Below are 17,508 nucleotides of genomic sequence, written 5' to 3' on the forward strand. Positions count from 1 at the left end.
GCGGATGCTCTTCCAGCTGCAACCCATCACTGGGAAACATCCATACACACTCATTCACACACATACACTACGGTCAATTTTAGTTTACCCAATTTCTCTGTATTTTCAAGTGCCTTGAAAAATGCCTCTTCATAGTCTCGCTCCTCAATATCTCACTGAACTTCTCCATATCTACACCCCTTCTCGTACCGTTAGATCAGCCAACAACTTCACCCTGGTACCACCTCTCACTCGATTGAGCACAATGGGAGACAGATCATTTAGCTCTATGGCTCCTCGGCTATGGAACTCACTTCCACTAGATCTTAGGAGCAGTGATAGTCTTCACACTTTTAAATCACGTCTAAAGACCCATCTTTTTAAGCAGGCTTTTTGTTTTTTTTATCATGTTTTTATTATGTTCTTTTATATTCGCTGTTGGGTTTTAACTTGTGTGGTCAATGATTGTTTTTAGTAATGTTTATTTGTTTAGCATGTCTGCTGATGCTTATTGTAAGGCGACCTTGAGTGTCTAGAAAGGCGCCATTTACCAATAAAATGAATTATTATTATTATTATTAGTGCATGTGTTTGGACTGTGGGGGGAACCGGAGCATCCGGAAGAAACCCATACCAACACAGCGAGAACATTCAAATGTTGTATGAATTAATACTCATTGATCGTATCTCTCTGAATTCAGGATTTATTTTAAATCCGTGAATCCTAAAATGGCCTTAGTGACTGTCTGAACTGACAGCATTGTGTGTGACGGCTCTGCTACTCGTCTCTAATCAGGGACTCTTTCGCTTTGATAAATTCTCTTTCTGCTTCCCATCAGCCAACAACAGGTTCGACTCCCTCTGGTTCTCTTTGTGTTTTCATTTATGTAACTGTCACAGAAAAAAAACCTTCACAATCAATACTTTACCCCCTCCGGAAACTTCTAAAAGACCCTGAGAAACAATCATACGACGTGTGGAGGCTCCTCAGACTGAAGCGAGGGCCTGCGGGGGTCCAGAGCACCTGCCAGTCAGCACACATCACCTGCTCAATACATCAGTGTCTCGCTGAATTTCTGCCTCCCTTTCTCAAGTTTTCACGACTCAGGAAGTTTCCTCGGGTCAGACGCTCTCAGGTGTGTGTGTGTGTATGCAAAAATGCTGTTCCTGATTTGCTGAGGGGTGAGAAGAACAGAAAATAAAATATCAAACGAGTCTTCAGAAACAACTCTGGGATTCCCTCTTCATACAGAGGAAATGATTGTGTTAACAGAAAGACCCCACAGCGTCTGTGCTGCAGGCAAGAATTATTGCTATGTTATGCAGCAAGCAATCCAGAACACCCAAGCAATCACCTAGCAACAATCCAAAACACCCTAGCAACCACTTAGGAACAACTTTAAAATACTCCAGCAACCACCCAGCCACAGCCTAGAACACCCGAGCAATCACCTGGCAATAATCCAGAACATCCAAGCAACCACATAGCAACAACACAGATCACCCTAGCAACCACTTAGCAACAACCCAAAACACTCAAGCAACCATCTAGCAATAACCCAGATGACCCCAGCAACAACCTAAAAATACTCCAGCAACCACATAGCTAAAACCTAGAACACCCAAGCAATCACCCAGCAACAAGCCAGAAACAATCTAGCAACATCCCAGATGACTCCAGCAAACACAAAGCCACAACCTAGAACTCCCAAGCAATCAGCAAGCAACAACCAGGAACACTCTAGAAACCACTTTGAAACCACCCAAAAACAAGCAACCCCATGGCAATAACCCAGACCTCTCTAGCAACCACTTGATAACAACTTAGAACACCTAGAACACCAAAGCAATTACCTAGCAACAACCATGATCACCCTATTAACCACTTAGCAACAACCCAGTAACTCTTCAGCTACCACCTGGCAATAACCCTGATCACCCAAGCAACCGCTTAGCAACAACCCAGAAATACTCTAGCAACCACCACAGCTTAGAACACCCAAGCAACAACCTAGCAACGATCCAAAACACCCTAGCAACCACCTAACAATAATCCAGATTAACCTAGCAACCACTAACCCTAACAACTCAGAAATACTCTGGCAACCACCTAGGCACAGCCCAGGACACCCAACCAATAACCTAGGAACAAGCAGGAATGCCCAAGCAATCACCTAGCAACAACCCAGACCACCCTAGCAACCATCCCAAAACATTCAAGTAACCACCTTGGCAACAACCATGAACATCCTAGTAACCACTTCACAACCGCCCAAAAACACCCAAGCAACCATCTAGTAATACTCTAGCAACCACAAAGGCACAGCCCGGAACAACCCATCAATCACCTAGCAACAACCAGGAACACCCAAGTAACCACCAAAAACTCAACACAAGAAGAAACCACCTAGCAACAACCAAAATCACCATATTAACCACCTAGCAAGAAACCAGAAACACTCTAGCAACCATCCAGCAACATCTCAGAATACCCTAGCAACCACTTAGCAACAACTCAGAAATACTCTAGCAACCACCCAGCCACAGCTAAGAACACCCAAGCAATCACCTAGCAACAACCCAGAACACCCAAGCAACCCCCTAGCAACACCACAGATCACCCTAGCAACCACTTAGCAACAAGCCAGAACACCCTAGCAACCACTTAGCAACAACTCAGAAATACTCTAGCAACCACCCAGCCACAGCCAAGAACACCCAAGCAATAACCTAGCAACAAGCCAGAACACCCTAGCAACCACTTAGCAACAACTCAAAAATACTCTAGCAACCACCCAGCCACAGATAAGAACACCCAAGCAATCACCTAGCAACAACCCAGAACACCCAAGCAACCCCCTAGCAACACCACAGATCACCCTAGCAACCACTTAGCAACAAGCCAGAACACCCTAGCAACCACTTAGCAACAACTCAAAAATACTCTAGCAACCACCCAGCCACAGCCAAGAACACCCAAGCAATCACCTAGCAACAACCCAGCACACCCAAGCAACCCCATAGCAACACCACAGATCACCCTAGCAACCACTTAGCAACATCCCAGAACACCCAAGCAACCACTTAGCAACAACCCAGAACACCCAAGCAACAACCTAGCAATAACCCAGAAACAATCTAGCAACCGCCTAGTAACAACCCAGATCACTCAAGCAACCATCCAGCTACGACTGCGACATGCTGCAGTGGAGACAGAATGAATATTGTGTCTGACTCCATCATGAGCTTGGAGGACTGCATCCATACATCTCTGACACGACTCAAACCACTGATTAATAAAGTCATCTGGAATGAAGAAGAAAGCGTTCAACAGGACTCCCAGAGCTCATCAAGACTCTTTGTGTTCATCTTCAATGTTTCTTCCTTCATCTTACCCCAGACATGCTCAATAATGTTCATGTCTGGTGACTGGGCTGGCCAATCCTGGAACACTCTCTGCTTTCAGGAGCTTTGATGTGGAGGCTGAAGTATGAGCAGGAGCGCTATCCTGCTGGAGAATTGTCCCTCTCCTGTGGTTTGTAATGTAATGGGCAGCACAAATGGCTGTTGATGTTGATCATCCACTCTGCAGATCTCTCCATACTGACTGAACCCCAAACCATGATTTCTCCTTCACCAATCTTGACAGATTTCTCTGAGAATCTTGGTCCATGCTGGTTCCAGTAGGTCTTCTGCAGTATTGGTGATGATCGGGATGCAGATCAACAGATGATTCAGCAGAGAAATCCACCTTCTGACACTTTTACACACGGTCAACTAGAAGACCAGTTATTATGTGTTGCTCTTATAACTGAGATCCAAGACAAGACTTTAGTCAGGTAGTGCAGGAAGCATATTCAAGACGAGGATTGAGATATTCTCTGTACTAATTAAAAGACACTAAAAAGTTAGTGATCATACTAAATTAGACTTGATTTAAAACAAAAAGCTTCTCATCAAATAAGTAAAACCCAGTAGTTAGTGACAAAATATGCAGATTTCAGATGAAAATGAATGAGTATTTTGGGACCAGAAACTATTTTGGACATAAAAACTATTGAGAATCGTGGGAAAATCCTGATAGTCACTGATAGAAAAGCTGATTATTATGACTTTGCTTTGTTTTGTTAAACTGAATCATGTGCGGTGCAGCAGTACAATACCAGCACGTCACAGTGTTGTTCTGTTCTCAAGCTGACAAGGGTCAAAGGTCACCGAAAGGTGGCTGTGTGTCCTACTGAATCAGACCGCTGTGGCTGAAAGACTTGACCTGTAAGAGACTCAGGTGTGTGTGTGTGTGTGTGTGTGTGACAGACGTCTGCGCAAATCTTCCTTCACCATCCCTGAACACATTTGATAGTCATCATAGTTTGGACTTCCAGACTACATTCAGAATCCTTCCCTCATCTCACTTAATGTCGATTATTTAGCAGCTAAAGAGACAGAAAAACAAACTCAATCATTTCCAGCAGCTCTCTGACTAATGTTAGGATGATGTTCGATTGTGTACAAACGAGAAATGCTTCATGGAAGTTCTCCATTTGTTCTCTGCTGCAGTGAAAAGGCAAAACTATTCCTGCTGAGTCAAACTTGATTGCCACTAGCATCAAGCAGTAACACACACACACACGCACACACACACACACAGGTTGGTTTTGGTAGTTTATGAGGACTCTTCAGAGACATAATGTATTTTATATAACAAGTGTTTTGTGCCATATGGCTCTATTCAATAACCCAACCATCACAGGAAACCCGGGCGATTTTATTTCATGTGAAAAGATTAAGTGTGACATGGTGGCTCAGTGGCACTGTCGCCTCACAGCAAGAAGGTTGCTGGTTCGAGTCCTGCCTGGCTCAGTTGGCATTTCTGTCTGGAGTTCTGCCTGTGTTGGCGTGGGTTTCCTCCACAGTCCAAACACATGTGCTATAGGGGAACTGGTGAACTAAATTGCCCGTTGTGTATGAGTGTGTGTGAATAAGTGTGTATGGGTGTTTCCCAGTAACGGATTGCAGCTGGAAGGCCATCCGCTGCGTAAAACATATGCTGGAATAGTTGGCGGTTCATTCCACTGTGGTGACCCTGATGAATAAATAGACTAAGCTGAATGACAATGAACGAAGACCCAGTTAATTATGATTTTAAATGGTTTTGAATTATGAGGACATGCATGTCCTCATAAACCACCTAAACATTGTAATATCTAGGTCATATCTATTCATTTTCTTTTCTTATTAATCAGCGGCCGCCACAGCGGAATGAACCGCCAACTTATCTAGCATATGTTTAGGCAGCAGATGCCCTTTCAACTGCAACCCATCACTGGGAAACACCCATACACTCTCATTTACACTCATACACTACGGACAATTTAGCTTACCCAATTGACCCAGCTGAGGCTTGAACCAGTGACCTTCTTGCTGTGAGGTGATCGTGCGTGCTACCCACTGCGCCACCGTGACACCCTGGTCATATTCATTATAAAATCTGCGTCTCCATAAACCACCGAAAACTCACACGCACACACACACACACACACTCTGCAGGGCTACACTACTGTATGATCCTGGAAGACACAAGTGAATTGTGATTTAGTTGGGACGTTTCTCAAACGCTCTCCTGTAACGTCCACTCAATGCCCGCTGATATTACTACAGTGTGGCTGAAGAACAAAAGCAAAGGAACCCTAAAGGGAACGTGGATTTTTTTGGTTTTCCTACGTTCTCCTCTCCACCTCGGAAGATCCCAAATGTTTATAGGATGAACAAACAGGTTCAATTCCTTAAATACAACCCTTAGATTACAGATCAGCAATATGCGATCCTCATTAGGGCCGACTAAAAAGCGTTTTGGATCCGGCAGAAAGTAGTTTCATATGCAGGCATGTGTGCATAGGGTCCTGCAAAAGAGTCTTTCTGTCCGTGTCGATATTAATAACCCCTTACCAATCAATTTGGCATTGATAAAAAATAAAGAAACGTCCTTTAGGTCTCTATATACGTAGCATCTCACACCCTCCTATAGACTGATTAACATATATTTAAATATATAATTCCATATAGATATATATATATATATATATTCATGGAGAATAACAAAGCAAAAACCGAAGAGAGAAATCTAGAGCTCTAAGATAACTGGTTAGTTCTTACCTTCTTAAAAAATCACAGTAATATTTAGATATTTAAACGATTAAAACACAGTGCCCATACAGAGAAAACCAAAGAAAAGGTCACACGGAGGAAGATCGCTGTTGGTGCGTTAGGAGGGTGTGAATTTGCCTCACAAATTGGAGGGGAGTTTGGATCTCAGCGGTTCTAGATCTCCATCTGAGGTGCGCGGGAGAGAAAGTGCGGGGGACGTCCCTACTGAAAGAGCCTGACCTCGAGGGCCTGGAGAAGTCTGTACGGGGCTCGACATGTGCCCTGAAACCGAGCTACAGGGTTTGGGCGTTAGTGTCGGTGATAAATACGGTGATAAATAACCAGGGGAAGACTGACCCGCTCCCTCAACGCCGAGAGACGGGTGCGAGCTGGACAGTATGTTTAAATCCTCATAAAAGCGGCCCAGAGGAGAGTCCGTCCCGGAGGAGTGGTGACCCGGGAGCTGGCCTGGACAGGAGGACTGCGGGAGGAGCAGGGACGTGTGGGAGCCAGCGGCGCTGGATGGGTCACTGTACTGGAAAGTTCTCCCTGTGACAGGACTCTGAACAGTCGGGCTGAGGGCTAAAGGCGTGTAGCTCGGCGAGGCGTTCGCTGAGCCGTACTGAGCGATCGAGGCCAGCGCTGACCTTTCCAAAGCAAGGTAACTGGAAAAAGAGGGCTGCGTCTGGGATGACGTGGAGCTCTCGGGGGCTTGGGAATGGATGGAGATTGGAGATCCGGGTGGCGGACTGTGAAACAGGGTTAACCCACTCTTCCCTCCTCCGGATGCGAACTGTAGGGAGCCCGTTTGAGGGTGTTTTGGTGGAGGATAACTGTGAGTAGGGGAATGAGTGGATAGTCCTGCTGAAAGTGCACTAGTGTTTGATGAGGCTGTAGTGAGGATGCCGGGCGGATGTGCTCCTGCTGCTTGCAGGCGTGCTGATAGAGGGGGCGTGCTCGGCTGTTTTTGTCTCGGTTGTGGATGAAGCTGCGCCGTGCTTAACGTCGGAGATGCTGATGGAGAACTGAAGCTTCTGAATGACACTGGTTGATTGGTGGTAGCACTGGGAGTGATGGTGACTGATGAGTGTTGAGTATGAAGGGATGCTAGAAGAGGAGTATCCACTCCTGAATGAAGCTTTGATGGGGAGGTGGATGGAGAGTCAGTGGTTGATCCTGTTCTTGGTGCAACCGTCTGAAATCTCTTGAGTCTGCTGGGAGGCTCGTTTCTGGATCCGAGCAGGGAAACGGGAGGTCGGAAGAGCGTGGCGGGTAGATGTGGGTGGTGTGTTAGTGCAATAGCGACCGATGTGGTGGCTGCAGCGGCTTGTAGAGGAGCCTGGATCAGTGGAGCCCAGATGACCGGAGTCGGGGACGGAGGGGCAGGCGGAGACGGACTCTGCAGCAGGTTTGCACAGTGGGCCATGTCCCGATCATGCTGCACGATCTGCTGGATGATCTCACTTTCCTGGTAGTTCAGCACTCCTGAATTCAAGTCGTGCTGGACTTTGTGCTGGAGAATTGAGTTCTTCTTTCCTGTGGGAAGACAAAGGGAAGAACTGATTTGTAGTGAGCAGAACACTTTGTGCACTTCATGGTTTTTATAGTAACTCTGTATGCAGGTTTTCATTGTTATGAAGCGGTTAACACTCATCATAATTTTAAATCCTTTAATTTTTTTAATATTTTGATTTAAAAGATAACGTATGAACATTTAAATGTATTTATGCATCATCTTTGCATCAAATTACACAAAGCGAATGAGGTGATGTGAGGTGTGTGTAATGCAGTGTGTATTGGGGGTGCAGGACAGTGAATCTGACATGATTCTCTCTTCTGGCTGCCGTTATCAGTCTCACGCTATTGTTTTCCTCCTTCTGAAAGTCTTGATAACACCATCCTGGAGTTTTTCTGCTATTATTTCAGCAATTAGGACTGCATAAATGATTTGTTGTGCTCTCCCATTCACTGCGCTCCGAGTTTTTCAACTATGAACCTTTCTGCTGTGGAGAAACAAGCAAATGTGGATCGGGTCTATTCTATTGGATATGAATGAGGTAATCATTTATTAGTGGAATTAAAATATTAAAGTAGCATGGAGTTACCATCTGATACCAATTCTGTAATGTGTAGAATTCTGTGTTCCATGCCAACTTATCCAGCATATGTTTTACACAGCGGATGCCCTTCCAGCTGCAACCCAGTACTGGGAAACATCCTCACACACTCATTCACACTAATACACAATGGCCAATTTAGTTTATTCAATTCCCCCATAGCGCATGTGTTTGGACTGTGAGAGAAACTGGAGCACCTGGAGGAACATGCAAACACCAACATGGGGAGAACATGCAAACTCCACACAGAAACGCCAACTGACTCAAGCGGGACTCGAACCGGCGACCTTCTTGCTGTGAGGCGACAGTGCTAACCACTGAGCCACCGTGTCGCCCGAACTATTGAAATCATCTAGTTGAATTATATTCATATAGCAATACACAGTCGAAATGATTCGCCCTCCTCTGATTTGGTTTTCTTTTTCAAATATTCCTCAAATGATGTTTAACAGAGCGAGGAATTTTTTTTTACAGTGTTTCCTCTAATATTTGTTCTTCTGGAGAAAGTCTTATTTGTTTTATTTCGGCTAGAATAAAAGCAGTTCTTAATTAATTTATTATTAAATTAATGAAAAAATTATATTAAGCATTTTAAGGTCAATATTATTAGCCCCCTTAAGCAATATCTGTTTTGGATTGTCTACAGATCAAACCACTGTTATACCAGGGGTTCCCAAACTTTTCAGCCCGCGACCCCCAAAATAACAATGCCAGTGACTCGCGACCCCCAATATCCTCTGAGGTGGTTATGAATACAGAAACCTTGCATGCAATGATGCAGACACACCAATTAAATTTGTGTCAGTGCTTTAAATGTGCCAGAAAGTATAACCTGATGTTATAAAATCAAAATGCATCTGACGCTATTGCTGCCTTTAATATACTGTAATTACCCCAGGGGTCGCAATCCAATAGAACTAGTAACTATAAGCTACTATAGTAACTATATAGTATATAGTCACTATAAACGACTATTTTTATTTTCAGTTTAGTTATGGATAAAATATGTTAAATCTTATGGTTTAATAAAAATAAATAGATTTTTGGAAATCACCAGGCGACCCCCCCTTCATTGCCCCGCGACCCCTCGGGGGGTCCCGACCCCCACTTTGAGAACCACTGTGTTATACAATGACTTGCCTAATTACCCTAACTTTACCCTAACGAACCTTTAAATGTTACTTTAAGCTGAACACTAGTGTCTTGAAGAATATCTAGTCTAATATTGTGCTGTCATCATAGCAAAGAGAAAAGAAATCAGTTATCAGAGATGAGTTATTAAAACTATTATGATCAGAAATGTGCTGAGAAAAAAAAACAGAAATTAGGGAAATAATATAAAAGAATTCATATTAAAAACTTTCAGGGAATTAGGGTGATGAATACCATTAAACAATCCCTCTGTAAAGAGTCCATAGAAATAGCAGCTCCAGATAACACACAGTACAGGAATCTTGACCTCTACTTCACTCAGGACTGATTTAACCACGAGACAGAGAGCTTGGATGAGCAGAGGGCACTTTGCTATGTTTGGTAATGTCATGCTATCATTTACTACAGTAATCACACTGAGCCCCCGCGGAGCCCAGGTCAACATTTAGATTTTCTGACCATACAGTAATAGAGAGAATAGCATTAAAATATAATTTAATTCATTCTGTAGCTGTGCACAATATTTAATTACATAAATTTTGAATCTCAGGGACAACTTCTCAGTTGATTTGCGTTTACATTTTTACCCAAAATATTTTAAATATTTTATTTATGATATTTCTACATTTAGAGAACTGCTGCTTAAAATGAGAATAAAAAGTTCCACGTTTTCAGACATTTATATTCACTTTTAAACAACTTAAATATTTAAACAGCAATATTTTTATAGTAAATTTGGTAGAAATGTTATTGTTGAACCAATGATAAATATTCTATAGCGTAGATTATAATATGGAGGGCGGCACCGTGGCTTAATGGTTAGCACTGTGGCCTCACAGCAAGAAGGTGGATGGTTCGAGTCCCGGCTGGGTCAGTTGTCATTTCTGTGTGGAGTTTGCATGTTCTCCCCATGTTTCCTCCGGGTGCTCCGGTTTCCCCCACAGTTCAAACACATGCGCTATAGGGGAATTGATGAACTAAATTGACTGTAGTGTATCTGTGTGTGCATGCGAGAGTGCATGGGTGTTTCCCAGTGCTGGGTTGCAGGTGGAAGGGCATCCGCAGTGTAAAACACATGCTGGAATAGTTGGCAGTTCATTCTGCTGTGGCGATCCCTGATTAATAAAGGGATTAAGCCGAAAGAAAATGAATGAATGAATATAAAATTAAATAAAATGAACATTTTAATTAAAACTAATAAACAATATTATTTATAAGTACATAAAATGTACACATTTCATTGTTTAGAATAATCTTTTACAACATTTCTATGATGTATTTTTATGTAGACATACTGCTATGAATTTCTATATTTATCATTTGAATTATTTTATTATCACTGTAATACTTGATTATGTAGACATGTACATGTACATTCATAGTTTTCATTCATTCATTCATTCATTTCCCTTCGGCTTAGTCCCATTATTCATCAATGGTTGCCACAGCAGAATGAACCGCTAACTATTCCAGCATGTTTTACACAGCGAATGTCATTCCAACCGTAACCCAACACTGGAAAACACCCACAATCTCATTCACACACACACATTCATACACTACGGCCAATTTAGTTAATCAATTCCCCTATATCGCATGTGTTTGGACTGTGGGGGAAACCTTCACACAAACACGGGGAGGACATGCAAACTCCACACAAAAAGGCCAACTGACCCAGCCAGGACTTGAACAAGCAACCTTCTTGCTGTGAAGCCACAGTACTAACCACTGCGCCACCGTGCCGCCCATTTATAGTTTCAGCATTTTAATTATTTTATACCTCTGAGAGAAAAATCAAGAAATTTACTAAACAGTAAACAAAGGCAACTGTTATGTTCAGAGTTAACAGTTAGTCCTCAGCTTTTCAGGACTGTCGCTATGCACACTGCCCGAGTCAACTCTGTAATAATACTAATTCAATAATTCTCATTTTCCATCACAATAATCTGCTCTGAAACTGCTAAAACTACAGATTGGATTAGAGTTTGAGCTATTTTCTGATAGGAGGAGGAATGATTAAGCAGCGCTGCACCGCAGGGACACCAGCAACCTGTGTGAACCTCAATTCATTTCAGCACAGATGCAGATCTGCTCCATCTGTAATTAATTGCGTTGTGCGCATTATGAGGGACTGCGAGCAGCGTAGGCTGAACACTGTGACATGATAAGAGTTATTGTGTTCGAAAACAAAGAGAGTTTTACACTGAAGGATAGATGAAAGTTTTGGAGGTGTAAGATGTGAGGTTTGTTTGATACTGAAGGCCTCGATCATGAAACAAGAGCAGAAAACATTTGGTGTGTAAAATATTTGCAAAGCTGTTCTGGCGTACAGATTATTGTAATGTAATGTGTATTTATATCGCGCATTTATCTACACCCAAAGTGCTTTACAATCATGAGGGGGTCTCTCCACACCGCCACCAGTGTGCAGCTCCACTTGGATGATGCGATGGCAGCCACAGGACAGCAGCGCCAGTGCTTCACCACACACCAGCTATTGGTGGAGTGGAGAGACAGTGATAGAGCCAGTTTGGAGGATGGGGATGATTGGGAGACCATTAAGGGTAAGAACCAATGGAGGGAAGAAATGACACAGGCACTGATAGTCCACCCTAAAGGACTGATATGCACGCTTTTAACGACTGATGGACCCGTCCTAGATGACTAATAAGCCCGCCTTAAAGGTCTGATAGCTCTACCCTAAATGACTGATAGACCTGCCCTAAATGACTGATAAACCCACCTTAAAGGACTGATAGTACTGCCCTAAATCACTGATAACCCCATCATTAATGACCGATAGCCCTGCCTTAAAGGATTGATATTCCCGCCCTAAATGATTGATAGAATCACCCTAAAGGACTGATAATCCTGCCTTTAAGGACTGACAGTCCTGCACTAAATGACTGATAGACTCACCCTAAAGGACTGATAGTCCCACCCTAAATGACTGATAATCCTGCCTTTAAGGACTGACAGTCCTGCACTAAATGACTGATAGTCCCACACTAAATGACTGATAATCCTGCCTTATAGGACTGATAGTCCTGTCCTAAATTACTGATAGACCCGCCCTAAAGGACTGATAGACCCGCCCTAAATGACTGATAGTCCCGCCTTAAAGGACTTATAATCCTGCCTTAAAGGATTGATAGTCCCGCCCTAAAGGACTGATAGTCCCACCCTAAAGGACTGATAGTCCCACCCTAAAGGACTTATAATCCTGCCTTATAGGACTGATAGTCCCGCCCTAAAGGACTGATAGTCCCGCCCTAAAGGACTTATTATCCTGCCTTATAGGACTGATAGTCCCGCCCTAAAGGACTGATAGTCCCGCCCTAAAGGACTGATAGTCCCGCCCTAAAGGACTTATAATCCTGCCTTATAGGACTGATAGTCCCGCCCTAAAGGACTGATAGTCCCGCCCTAAAGGACTGATAGAACCACCCTAAAGGACTTATAATCCTGCCTTATAGGACTGATAGTCCCGCCTTAAAGGACTGATAGTCCCGCCCTAAAGGACTGATAGAACCACCCTAAAGGACTGAAAGTCCCGCCCTAAAGCACTTATAATCCTGCCTTAAAGGACTGATAGTCCCGCCTTAAAGGACTGATAGCTCCACCCTAAAGGACTTATAATCCTACCTTAAAGGACTGATAGACCCACCCTAAATGATTGATAGTCCCTGCCTAAAGGACTTATAATCCTACCTTAAAGGACTGATAGTCCCGCCCTAAAGGACTGATAGTCCCGCCCTAAAGGACTGATAGTCCCGCCCTAAAGGACTGATAGAACCACCCTAAAGGACTTATAATCCTGCCTTATAGGACTGATAGTCCCGCCCTAAAGGACTGATAGTCCCGCCCTAAAGGACTGATAGAACCACCCTAAAGGACTGAAAGTCCCGCCCTAAAGCACTTATAATCCTGCCTTAAAGGACTGATAGTCCCGCCTTAAAGGATTGATAGCTCCACCCTAAAGGACTTATAATCCTACCTTAAAGGACTGATAGACCCACCCTAAATGATTGATAGTCCCTCCCTAAAGGACTTATAATCCTACCTTAAAGGACTGATAGTCCCGCCTTAAATGATTGATAGTCCCTCCCTAAAGGACTTATAATCCTACCTTAAAGGACTGATAGTCCCGCCCTAAAGGACTGATAGTCCCGCCCAAAATGACTGATAGACCCACCCCAAAGGACTGATAACCCCACCTTAAAGGACTGATTGTCCCACCCTAATTGACTTTTAGACTCACCCAAAAAGACTAATAGCCCCGCCCTAAATGATTGATAACCCACCTTAAAGGACCGATAGTCCCGTCCTAAATGACCACACATTATAGGATTAATAGTTGTACCCTAAATGACTGATAGCCCTGCCTAAATGGCTGACAGCCCAGCCCTGAAAAACTGACTCGTGCCCAAAATGACTGACAACTGCCCTAAATTACTGATAGCCCCGCCCCCCCAAAAGCATTCCATGTGACGAGAAGTGAAGGAAAGTCATTTGGAGGGGGAGGGAGGGTGATGATAGTTGATAAAAGATAATGAGAGCAAATAAATTTTTACAAAATAACGAAGTGCAGAGATTCATCATTTATAACAAGCACCAATAAACATTTAGAAACTTAATCTCGACTTATGAAGCATTTGTGGATCTGGAGAAAAGTTCTGTTTTACACACACAACTCCCAGTGTCCACGTGCAGTATATTGTGTTGAACGAGGCTCAGAGGGCTCTGCTGTAAAACGTGTGTGTTGTTTTTGCCGTGGTGAGTGGGCTGGCGGAGCTGGATGTTTACTGTGACGGACAGAGCGTGTGCTCTCCTACTGAGCAAAATAAACAGTGTGCATGGCGTAAACAGCAGCGCAGCGAGAGCAGACTGACGGACTCAATAAGGAGGAAAGTCAAGACGCTGACAGAGAAATTACACTGCAGTCTGAGACATCACACACACAGTTAGTTTCGCTTCAATTTCAGCTGTGCACGATGGACAAATACACTGTAACGACAATGTAAAGGTTTCTTGAATGAAACTTGTGTGTATTTATATGCGCCTTGATTTAGGAATGCTTTGGTATTTGTACTGGAAAAGACATCAGTAGGTGTATGAACACAGTATTAGGAGGAACACTGAGTCTACCGTGTATTAAAAAGTCATTTATTGCAATAAAAACAGATTGTGTCTCATATTTCAGGCAAATAAATGCACAACTGTACTTTTCTTTTCTTAAAAACGCAAGTTAACATCCTGAAAATCAGAGTTAGAAGCTCAAAATAAAAAGTTTTGAGTGTCTTACCGATGCGGTCGAGCCGGTCGAGGGCAACAGTCTCAAACGCTCTCCTCATCATGGGATACTCCTCCAGCACCTCGTTGAAGTTGTCCACTGACAGAGAGTACAGACGGCAGTATGTGTCGGCCCTGACACTGGCTGTGCGTCTACCCCGCGTCAGCAGACAGATCTCTGAACAAGAGGAGACATCAGTGCACACATCAGTGTTCATGAACATCAGGCTAATGCACATTCTGAAGCAGGATCCGGCCAAATGCCCTTCTCAGAGCCACTAGTTAGCACAATTTTGCGATAACTGAATCCAACGCAAAATCAACAAAAAGTCCTTCAAAATTCATAATTTAAATGCAAAATGATCACAAACAATTTAAATAATCTCATGAAACATTCAATTACAAAGCGTTTAATCAAAGTATATTCATTTCACTTTGCAACCCGTTGCATACGCAGCACACATGGACAGCGTTGTGGCAGCAGTGGAGTCATTCAGGTTCCTGGGCACCACCATCTCTCAGGATCTGAAATGGGACTCTCACATTGACTCCTTTTTTAAAAAAGCTCGACAGAGGCTGTACTTTTTACGTCAGCTGAGGAAATTCAACCTCCCAAAGGAGCTGCTGAAACAGTTCTCCAGCTCCATCATTGAATCAGTCATCTGCACATCAATAACTTTCTGGTTTAGCTCAGCTACCAAATCCGACCTCCAAAGACTATGTCGAATAGTTCGGACTGCTGAGCGAATCACTGCTACAACCCTCCCTACTCGCCAAGAACTGCACTTATCCAGAGCGAGCAGAAGGGCTGCCAGAATCACTCTGGACCCCTCTCACCCAGCACACTGCCTCGTTGAACTTTTACCTTCTGGTCGAGGCTACAGAGCACTGCGCACCAGAACAGCCCAACACTGAAGCAGTTTCCTCCCTTAGGCAATCCATCTCATGAACACTTGATAATAATAACTGTGGAACCAACATCACTACTTGCTGTACACTTTTATAAACATATACACTTATTTAACAACACACTTTACATGCCAATATGCACATAACAGCTGCACATATAACATGTCTATAGTAATACAGCTCTACATACACTTGTCTATCTGTATATTTGCATTCACTACATGCTGCTTTTTTATATATTTATTATCTGTTTATTGTCCTGTCTCTGTAATTCTGTTACACTGTAGAACAGGGGTGTCAAACTCAATTCCTGGAGGTCTGAAGCCCTGCACAGTTTAGTTCCAACCCTGCTCCAACACTCTTACCTGTAGGTTTCAAACAAGCCTGAAGGACTCAATTAGTTTGACACCTGTGCTGTAGAAGCTCAGTCACCAAAACAAATTCCTCGTAGGTGCGAACATACCTGGCAATAAAGCTCTGTCTGATTGTGATTCTGATGTGTTTAAGTGTCTCTTAAAAAATTACGTCTCACCTGCGCCCTCACAATCATTACATTACATGGAAAGGGGAGGGCGGGAGGGTTGTTTTGCAGCCTGTGCAGTAAGCAGACGCAGTGTTGTGAAGGATATTGTGCAAGAGAGGTAAAGGAAAGGCAAAGGAAGGCTGTATAATTCTTATTTTTATCCACAATCGTATTTTCTCTCAGATTTCTAACAGGTAATGGAATATATGCAAGAGCAGGTGGAAATGGGACTGAACCTTGCGGAAGCAGTACGTGCAGGTCTCTACTTTAAAGTATTAGCACTTCCCAGCTTCATAGTGTACAGATACATTTTCTTTTAGGTTCTAAACACAAATGATTAGGCTTAAGTGCATTTTCAATGCCTTTAGTACATATCGCCCCCCTTCAAAATACTAATACTGTATTAAATTAGAGTAAAATTCTAAAAGATCAAGTTATTATCAGTAAATTGTTGCACTGGATTTGCTGTAATGATAGGACAATACTATGACAGTAGAAACAAACTAAACTAAATCTGAACAACACCATAAAGAAAACCCATCAAATCCTGCCAAAAATGATGCTGTGCTTCCAGCAACCCCACAAACCCTGTGAGATTACAAAAACACGCACTTCACATCACATGCTCTGTCTAAACACATCCAGAGGTGGCTTTCTATCACAGAAAAAAAACTAAAAACAAGCTCCAAACCAGCTCTCCTTCCCCCTTTTTTTGGATTAAAACTGTCCTGTAATCCACATCTGCAGCACTAAATGCCACTCAGAGCTTAGAGGACTGGCAGAACTCATATGTCACGGCAGATCAGAAGAATTACGGCCCGTTTATCAGGCTCCAGAGCTGGAAACACTGCCCTCTGCTGCCCTCCAGAGAAGAGCAGAGCGCTGGCCGTTCAACCGATACCCACAATCCCCTCTGCCTCCTAAGTGCCAAACGTCAATATTAGGGACGGCAGAAGAAATCAATTTACAGACGCCGCCTCGCCTTTCTTTTCATGCAAGATTGTGGAGTGACTCACAGAAAGACAGAATTAGACTTTTAATGTTGGCGCTAATAACTCTGTTTATTAAAGCATTTCATAGATGAGAGGCTGCTTTTTTAGTTGAAAGTAAATTATGTGTGTGCAATGCATATTTAATGCAAGTAAAGTGTTAAAATTTTAAATAATTTCTGTGCAAATATATTCTGTATAAATATGGGTGAAAGGGTCAGACTTTATAGTAAGACTGCATTAGTTAATGTACATATTAATATGATAATTTACTATGAAAATAAATTATTTTAAAAATACAGCATATTTTAATCATAGTTCAACATTTTCTAATGCCTTATAAAATGATTATGCCTAAAATTATTATTATTATGTGTTGCATTATTCATTAATGTTATTATTT

General features: G+C 42.9%; 1 protein-coding gene across 1 annotated transcript in view; it reads right to left on the minus strand.

The window, feature by feature from the left end:
• Nucleotides 1–5,718: 5,718 nt before the first annotated feature.
• The window catches only part of hcn4 (hyperpolarization activated cyclic nucleotide-gated potassium channel 4), a 140,975-nt gene continuing 129,185 nt past the window's right edge, over nt 5,719–17,508 (minus strand). The window contains exons 7-9 of the mRNA XM_087292790.1: nt 14,698–14,862; nt 6,262–7,659; nt 5,719–5,987 (exon numbers count right to left, since the gene is read on the minus strand). Coding sequence (XP_087148916.1) covers nt 6,263–7,659; nt 14,698–14,862 — 1,562 coding nt within the window. The 3' untranslated portion in view covers nt 5,719–5,987; nt 6,262. The remainder of the gene's footprint in view (nt 5,988–6,261; nt 7,660–14,697; nt 14,863–17,508) is intronic.

The sequence above is a fragment of the Danio rerio genome, chromosome 18, assembly GCF_052040795.2.
Source record: "Danio rerio strain M-AB ecotype USA chromosome 18, GRCz13ab, whole genome shotgun sequence".
Lineage (NCBI taxonomy): Eukaryota > Metazoa > Chordata > Actinopteri > Cypriniformes > Danionidae > Danio > Danio rerio.